This window comes from Propithecus coquereli, unplaced genomic scaffold (assembly GCF_000956105.1).
Source record: "Propithecus coquereli isolate 6110/MARCELLA unplaced genomic scaffold, Pcoq_1.0 Scaffold5, whole genome shotgun sequence".
NCBI lineage: Eukaryota > Metazoa > Chordata > Mammalia > Primates > Indriidae > Propithecus > Propithecus coquereli.
Window position 1 is genome coordinate 879,823 of NW_012150840.1, and position 8,595 is coordinate 888,417.

The 8,595-nt window shown below is 42.7% G+C and overlaps 1 protein-coding gene across 1 annotated transcript in view; it reads right to left on the bottom strand.

The window, feature by feature from the left end:
• The window catches only part of RTN1 (reticulon 1), a 243,561-nt gene that overhangs the window by 10,042 nt on the left and 224,924 nt on the right, over positions 1–8,595 (bottom strand). The window contains exons 4-6 of the mRNA XM_012656026.1: positions 3,611–3,818; positions 1,584–1,722; positions 21–90 (exon numbers count right to left, since the gene is read on the bottom strand). Of these exons, the coding sequence (XP_012511480.1) occupies positions 21–90; positions 1,584–1,722; positions 3,611–3,818 (417 nt within the window). The remainder of the gene's footprint in view (positions 1–20; positions 91–1,583; positions 1,723–3,610; positions 3,819–8,595) is intronic.

Consider the following 8,595-nt stretch of genomic DNA (forward strand, 5'->3'; position numbering starts at 1 on the left):
GCACTCTCGTCTGTTCTTACCCATGAGCAGCAGGGTCAGGCCGTTGAAGAGGGCGCCAACGTACGTCAGGAGCCACATCAGGACTGCAAACTAAAGAAGGAAAGGATTATCAGAGCCCCCCAAACCGTTCCTGACAGATAAGAATCTCATCTCATTGACTCTTTCTTAGATTAGAATTTGAGGCAAAATACGTCATGATTTCAATGGGACGTGAAAGGCGTTTGGAGCCTGTCACAGAATCACTGAAAGAGGACCCAGACTTTAGTTCTCTTGGAACCCTTTAGATCATTTTGTTATAAGATTTGAGAAACTCAGTGAAATAACGGTGTCTAAGCCAGGGGTCAGCAAACTATGCCCCTAACCTGTTTTTGTTTGGGCCCATGTGTTAGGAATGGTTTTTACATTTTTAAACGGTCAAATAAAATCAAAACGGGAATAATATTTTGTGACATGTGAGATGATATGAAATCCAATTTTCAGTGTTCATCGCTAGTTTTACTGGCACGGTCACAGTCCTTCATTTACATGTTGTCTTGCGCTGCTTTTGTGCTCCAATGGCAAAGCCGAGTGGGTGTAACAGAGCACGTGGCTCGCAGCGCTGAAAATATTTACTCTGTCCCCTCCCAGACCGGTTTGCCCACCCATGTTCTCACCCGTGTTCTAACCCACAATTTTTACATTACAAACACAAACATTACTTTAAAAGCACTAAGATAACTGTGATCTCCCTGGTAACTCTCTGTAGGCATTACGGGCAAGTTATCATTCCAGCAAAGCATTTTGACGGTCAAGACCACATTTCTCACTTTTCCTTCTGCCCTTCCTGAACAGTCACCAGGAAGCCCCCGGTGTAAGATCCCTGCCAGGGTGTGTACGGGGTGCTCTGGGATGACAGAAAACTCACACAACCTTGTCCGGGCTTTCCCCGACTCTGCTTATGGCCTTGCCGAATCATGATTGATTGATTTTACAGGTAAGTCAGACAGAGGCCAAAGCAGCTTGTTCAAGGAAACCCAGTGAATTCAGTGAGAGCACCGGGAATGAAACCCAGGCATCCAGATCCTCGCCAAGCACTGGGCCAGGCACACCACGGCCCTTCAGACAGCTGGCCTCGGAGCTGAAACTGTAAGGGCACTATAGGGTCTTACTATTAGCAGCACCCAGAGTTCCCTTCAATGAAAAAGCACAGATCTTTTTCACATCCCCTACACTCAATTTTTATTTTTAAATTAATTTCAGAAAATGGGCTGAGGAACTTAAAATGGCTTATCAAGAGAAAATCTGGTGTGTTGTAAAAAGTATAGCACCAGAAGCTGTGTGACCTGGGTTTGATCCCAGCTCTGCCAATGACTCACTGGGCAACCTCTGACATGTGACTTAACTTCTCTGAGCCACAGTTTTATCTTCTGTAAAATGAGGAGATTAGACTGGATGAACTCCACGGCACTATACAACTGGAGGTCTGACTCCAGAATATAATTAGCACTTGCGTTTTATTCTCCATGATGCAGCAGATTATAACATTATACCCTTAGGGAATACAAAACTCAAGACTGTAAAGTGAACAGCTTAAGCAATCGTACTTTTAAGGAGTCCACCAGGTCCTGGACAAGGAAGAGCCTCCTCAGTTCTTTAAGCGTGCTGTTCACGTAGAACTGCAGGCAGTCCGTGTACTTCTGAATCTGCTCCTGAGAAAGGGTGATCTCGAGCTCCAAGTAGGCCCTGCCAACAGACCATCCCCACAGAGAATTCCATCAGAGGGGAGCAGGAGACAGCTGCTGCACCCCAGTAACAGCCGAGTGTTCTTTCTCTCACTCCGAAGACGATGACCGGGTCATCTCTGGGGGTTATGCCAGCCAGTGGGCTGCACGGCACCATGCACACCCACTTCCGGTGCACTGGGGGACGCAGAAATCCTGATTCTCAGTGACATGTTGTGACTATTTCTGTCTACCAAAGACACGGCATTATAGAGTGAGCTGATAATTCAGAGAAACCGGCTGGGTTTCACAGAGAAAAATCAGTGTGAAATCAGCTCATTTGCTGGATTCTCCATACACGACTGCATGGAGACGGATTGTCTTTTTTAAGTAGTTGAGATATTTAAAAATCCTAGCTGCCAATTATTGTTCCTCACCAAAACTCTAAGAATTCATGTTTAAATTCTGGAATTTACTTTCAGGTTTATCTAAAGAACACTGAAAAATGCAAGTGACCTGTGCCATATTAAAACACTCAATGGTCCTATTGCATGGTATTTTTAGTAATCACATTTTCATTTGTTCAAATGGTTAAATTTAACTCTTGGATAGGTAAATTATATAAAATACAATATATTTGTATATAAAATACAAATATATAAACTATAAAATATAAATATATATGAATATCCACCCAGTGTAAGCTGCCTCCTACCTGGCCAAGCTCCCTCACAGAAGGCCCTCCTTCCTCACTCCTTTCCTTCCACTCCTCCGCTTTAAGAAAGCACCTGTTATCTGCCTAGAGGATCCCCCTAGAATTTGTGAAGTGCTTACCTAATTTTGGGAATTGAGATGAAAAGAGTAAAGCAGCATTTGGCTTGAGTTTTAGGGAGTGTTATGGACTAAATGTTCATGTCCCTCAAAGTTCATATATTGAAATCCTAATCCCCAAGATGATGGTATTAAAAGGTGGGGCTTTGCGGGGGTGATTAGATCACAAGGGCAGAGCCCTCACAAATGGGACTAATGTCCTCATAAAGAGGCCCAAGGGAGCCTCTTCACTCCTTCCCACAGCACGAAGTCGGCAGTCTGCAACCCAGGAGAGGGCCTTCACGAGAACTGACCATGCTGGCACCCTGATCTTGGACTTCCCAGCCTCCAGAACTGTGAGGAATAAATTTCTGCTGTTTATAAGCCACCCAGTCCATGGTATTTTGTTATAGCAGCTGGCAATGCCAACACCTCCCTCTGCCACATTTCATATATCCTCTGAGTTAGTAGATTGCCCTTTTATTTTTACATTTCCTCCTCTTCAATGTACATTCTAATCAGTTCTCCCCAGTATAAAAAAGTGCAGAGGTGGGCACATGATAAGATGCTTCATAAACCCTGCACCCCTCCAGAAGGCTGGCCTTTTGGTGTTAAAGTTCCAGAGAAAGCATGGAAATAAAAATCTCAACACCCTAGTACTGGCTCTGTGCTATTTACTGGTCACCTGACCTTGGGCACATCACTTTACTCCTGGGAACCTCAGTTTTCACGCCTGTAAGTGAGGATTAAGATGCCTGTCCTGCCTTGCTCATAAAGTTGAGAGGATTAAGTTAATTGTTGATACACTCTTTAAATTATGAAACATTGTACACATATAAAGGATTATGATTACCATTAGTAGCAATTAAATTATAAAAACTCAATAAGGAAATAGGTGTTAGAATAAGGATAACTGAATTTGTTTCAGACATTCACCAGAAGTGTTAGATATTCCAAGACAGGGTGTTAGGGGAGAATCTAAGAGGTCTGTCTGGTCTCAGAGAACAGAACCCAAGTGCATCTGTGAGCTGCAATAGAGGCTATTAGGGGAAGAGCTCAGGGACACGGCGGGGCAAGGGCTAGTGGGGCCGGGCACTCACTTGAAAGGGTGGCCCTCGTCGGTTTTCTGCACAGCTTGTAAAACAGACTTGTAGATGCGGAAACTGATGGTGGCTGAGAGAGCAGCAAGGGCCAGGTAGGCCACAACGCTCACCACGCTGAACTGTGTCAGGGAGAAGAGCAGCAGCAGGAAGCTCCCAAACACTATGCCCGTCTGCTTGATGTCCCGCCAGTACAGCAAGTCGATAGCTGTGGGGAGGAAAACAAAACACACCGCTGAACTCTGGCAGCACCGAGAGCTGCTGCGCCTTCTCACCTGGCATTGGGATTCCTAACACAAGTGAGCAGATGTGTAGCTAAGCCCAGGCACTTCCTGTCATTCCACTGCAGTTGGGAAGAATCTTTTCCATCTTGAGGACAGTTCAAATTCACAGATAAGAAAACACCGTTGAATCTCCAGAGACCACATCTCTGTTGGATATAGCTCTGTGGGCTACACCATCTATATAGTGGCCCGAATTATGTGACTTTGGAAAAAAAAACTTGAAAACACAGAGGACTCTGCAAAGTACTTGTTCTCCTCTTTTGGATGGCATTGATGAAGTGTGCATCTTGATGCCCTGCCAACAATTTTATGTCCCAATGGTAGCCTGCAGATGTGTACAGCAGTCATACAAATGCTCCTGCTGCTGACAAGGGGCAATGACCACGAAAACAGAGGTCCTGGAGAAGTGGCGTCTTTGGAAGCACAAAGGAAGGCCTGGGAGACCCCAGTCAATATCATGGGCACCCGGACAAACCTATGGCCTGCCTCCAAGGCAACAGCAAAACAAAGGGGACATTGGCTGTCTCAAGAAACCCAGAGCTGACATTTGGAGTAAACCATTTTGTACAAGGTGATTTGTTTGCTTACATTCTGTAATTTAAAAATCTGAAATGCAAGCTTTAAAATCTACATCCCATTTATCATTCAGTTATTCCCCTCTTTCAACTTAGAAACAAAAAAATTAAGCTCAAAGAATAAAGCCATGGTGCTTCAAATGTGATACAAAGTGGAAATATTCAAATATTCCAGTTACCAGGATATGAAAAAAACACAGAAGTCTTGCTGAAGGATCTGTGCAAATTCATTCTCCAATTAGGCAAGTAACAAATGGTTTTTATAGAATGTTACGTCAATCAGTTTTCAGAGAAAATAAGATGCAAAATTTCCATCTCACAACCAAATGTAAGTGGTGGGGGCTCACACTGCCAGCTATATGTGCACTATACCTGGAGACACCTGGTTTATAGAATTAGATTCCAGTCATTTGCTCAAAGGAAACTGAGGTGACCAGTCTGAGAGAGCAGCGAGCCGTTCCCATCAAACACAGGTGTGTAATTAGCTGAAAGGACAGCACTGAAAAAGTCACATACCCTCGTGACAATTCGAGGCTAGCGAGGTGGCATAAGGAATGTTCGGAGCAAAGTACTAACCCCTTCCTCGGCAACAAACTTACCTCAGACTGCCTGGAGAGTAAATGAGGGGCTTAAAGGTTGAAAGGCTCTTTTACAACAGGCTGAGGATACCCCAGCAATCTGAAGCTGGAGAGAGAATTCACTCCCCACCCACCACCACCACCTGGTCCACCAATGGCATTCACTCAGAAAGATTCCAGCAGGCAGCCATTTTGTTGGGAAAAATTTGTTCCCTTGCTCCTACAACACTTCTGCGACATAGGAAGTAGAGGAGAGGCTCACAACCATGTTTTGGGGGTGAAACAAAGACTTTTTTTTCTCTTTTGAGTAGGGCTGGTCCTAGGTTTCCAAGGGCAAAGGAAAATCGCTGCTGCCCTAAATCCTCTCTCTTTTCTCTACCCCAATCTCAGCCTCATTGACTGACCATTATAAACTTATTCCTTTGGCTTAACCCTTTTCTAGCCTCAAAAATTATCATCTTTTTTTAATGCAAAGATGCCAGAATAGAATAATGCGTTAAAGACTTGCTTATCCTTAATCAAAATTTGAAGGAGTTCACCAAATAATTTTACTTTTAGAATACTTTGTTGAGAACAGAGCACCAAAATATAATCCTTTTCAGGTGAAGAGCGATCTTTCGGAGGACATGACCTGCAATAAACCCATGAGTCCCTGAGGGTACTTGGTAGAAGTGGGAGAAGAAGGCTTCTCCACAGAGGCCTGGTTCCTCCTGGAGTTGAGTGGATTGAAGGTAACAAATCGAGGTGCACCTGGGCCTAGTCTAGACCAGCATTGGCTAAAGGTCTTTGGGACCCTGGGGCCCTCAGTATTTATTCTTTTTGTGCAGGGAGGGCTAATGGGGAATAAAAAGGAGACTAAGACATCACCATTGCCTGAAGTGTTACCTTTTCCACATTTGTTCATTTATTATTTAACGAGCAGGAAGTAAGTGCCAGGCTTTGTGCTAGGTGGCAGGGATATAAAAATAAATGAATTGTAAAGAACAAACACACAAATAAAAAATAAAGAAATAAATTGTAATCTGTGTTATGATGTTCACAGACTCACATGGCAGACACGTTTGGAAACAATACAACACAGGACAGTGTGATTTGTCCTATAGGGAGTACTTCTTAGTGCTAGGGAAGGTGGTTCTCGCACCTGTAAGATATATAAGGGCATGGGAGAACCCGCAAGTAGTTTTCAGACAAAAAGTAGATAGAATTTGCTATTTTCCAGTGAATCCCCACTGAATTAATTGCTTTATACCTGTTAAAAATGGTACACCCTCTAGAAAACCTTCTATATCTCTGGCCACCAAGATACCTGTTCAAAAAGCCAAAGAACGGTAGGCACCAGGTCCGGGCTTTCCTTGAAGGAACTTGGAAGAAAGCATTAACTTAGTAACATGAGTGTGGTGTAGAGTCATCTCCTAGCAGGTCTTTCAATTAACTTGCTAAGATTACAGGAGGTTTCTAATTAGGAGGTTAAAAAAGAATCGTTATCTTAAAACAATAAGCTGTTGATTCTGGGTACTTTGTGACAAAATTATCTATTTACATAGATTCTGAAATGCCTAAAACACTTTCATATATTATCTCATTTAAATTTCACAATAAACTCCATTAGATAGGTGCATAACAAGTGGGGAAGCCAAAAGTTAAGAAACTTGTGTCTTGACTAGTTAGTAGGAGAAGCAGGATCAAACCCTAAATTTGGTCCTTTTTCCAAAACAAAACAGTTGCCTCCTCACATTACATGTCCAATATCCCCGGAAGTTATGTAAAATTAATTTGGGGTAACTGGATTATATTTAAAACTGCTTTCAGAACTAGATATTTTAAGGGAAAGTTTTTGAGTGAAAAGTCATTATCAATAGTAAAGTTATTGATCTATTATTTAGTACCTCAAGAATAAAGAAATCATAAAATTTTGTTCCTGCTTTTAAGGAACTTAAGGTGTAGCGGGGAAGATTGGACATTCATTTAAACAAATGCTGAATCCATGTCAACATATCTTGTATTGCAGGTGGCAAAAGTTGAGTGCGAGGAAGGGACAGTGCTGGAATTGGTAAAGAAAGGATTTGGGATGACATGTGAGCATGCTGAACAGTGTGCTAGGGAGATAGGAAGTATTACAAAGGATTAGTTGACAAGAATGGTGACTAATTAGCTGTGGGAGAAAGGAGGAAGAGCTAATTAGGGGCGAAAACATTTCAAAGCTGGGTGACTGAATGATTCCTATCACTGACAAAAACAGGAAATCTGAGGGTGAACTGATTTGGGGAAAAGCTGACACTTGTTTTTAAACCTCCAGATTCTGACATGGTATCACTGAAGCAGGGCATTTTGACACAGCCTGGGGCAGAGATGGGATAAGGATCACAGATGAAATGAGGTTGACAATTACACACAATACTTACCGAATTTTTTAAAAGCTTGGAAGTTAAATGATTTGTTCTTAGGCTTTGTCACAGTAGCCCTGAGTTAAAATGGTCCTTAATATCATATATCCAATGATAGTCAGATGAATATTCACAGTAGGCAATTGGAAGTGCAGGAATGAAATTTAGTACAGAGGGTGGAATATTTACATTGGGGTGTATTCCCAGTAGAAATGATGGCTGAAGCCATGAGAGTGGAAGAAGTCTCCAAGGGAGGAAAGGCTAAGGGATGCAGCGCAGGATGACACCATGGTTCGAGATCGAAAGGAGTAAGCAGAGCTATAGAAAAGACAGTTCTGAGTATTAGAAAGGGCACCACAATAGTGTAGGTTATGGCAGTAAAGGAGAAGGAAACTTCTCAGAAGAAAGTTGCAAGCTCTAGGGTGGAATGTTGCAGATGCAGCAAGGAAATGAGAACTGAGAAAGGACCACTGGATTTGGAGACTGGAAGGTCATTCATAATTTTGGAGGGAGCAGTGTTAGGAGTAGTGGAGAGGAGATCCCTAGCGTAAGGGGCTGGCTGGGTGGTGGGAAGTTCAAAGTAATAAAGAAGATGGTAGTTTGGGGAGTAGTAGCAGCAAGTAAAGTTTGGGAAGGGAGGGGTGAAGATTCTAGAAAGTGGAGATATTGGATTAAGCAAAGTCTCAGCAAAGGCAGGAAAAAAAATGGGATTAGCCATAGCTCTTTCTTTCTGGGAAGAGAGAAGAAAGAAGGGATGGCTAAAGATGGAGAGACATTTTGGGAAGGTATGAGTGTGGCTACAGATACTTGTTGAGGTGGAAAGGAAATAAAGCAGCTTGGGGTAAATTAACTCAAATTTTCCCTGGAAATTGGTCATGAGGTCTTCCTGAGACTGAGCCATTAGGGGTAGGGCTTCAGTGAGTAGAAAAAGCCAAGGCTGGGTTGTCTAAGACAGTAGTGATGAGCCACATATGGCCACTGAGCACTTGAAATGTGGCCCGTCCCACATGAGGTGTTCTGCATGTGTGAACAATCTACTGGATCTTAGACTTAGTACAAAAAAGGATGCAAAATATCTCATTAATGCTTTTTATACTGATTATATGTCAAAAGGCTAATTCTTTTGGATATATTGAATTAAATTAAATACTTTGCTAAGGTTAA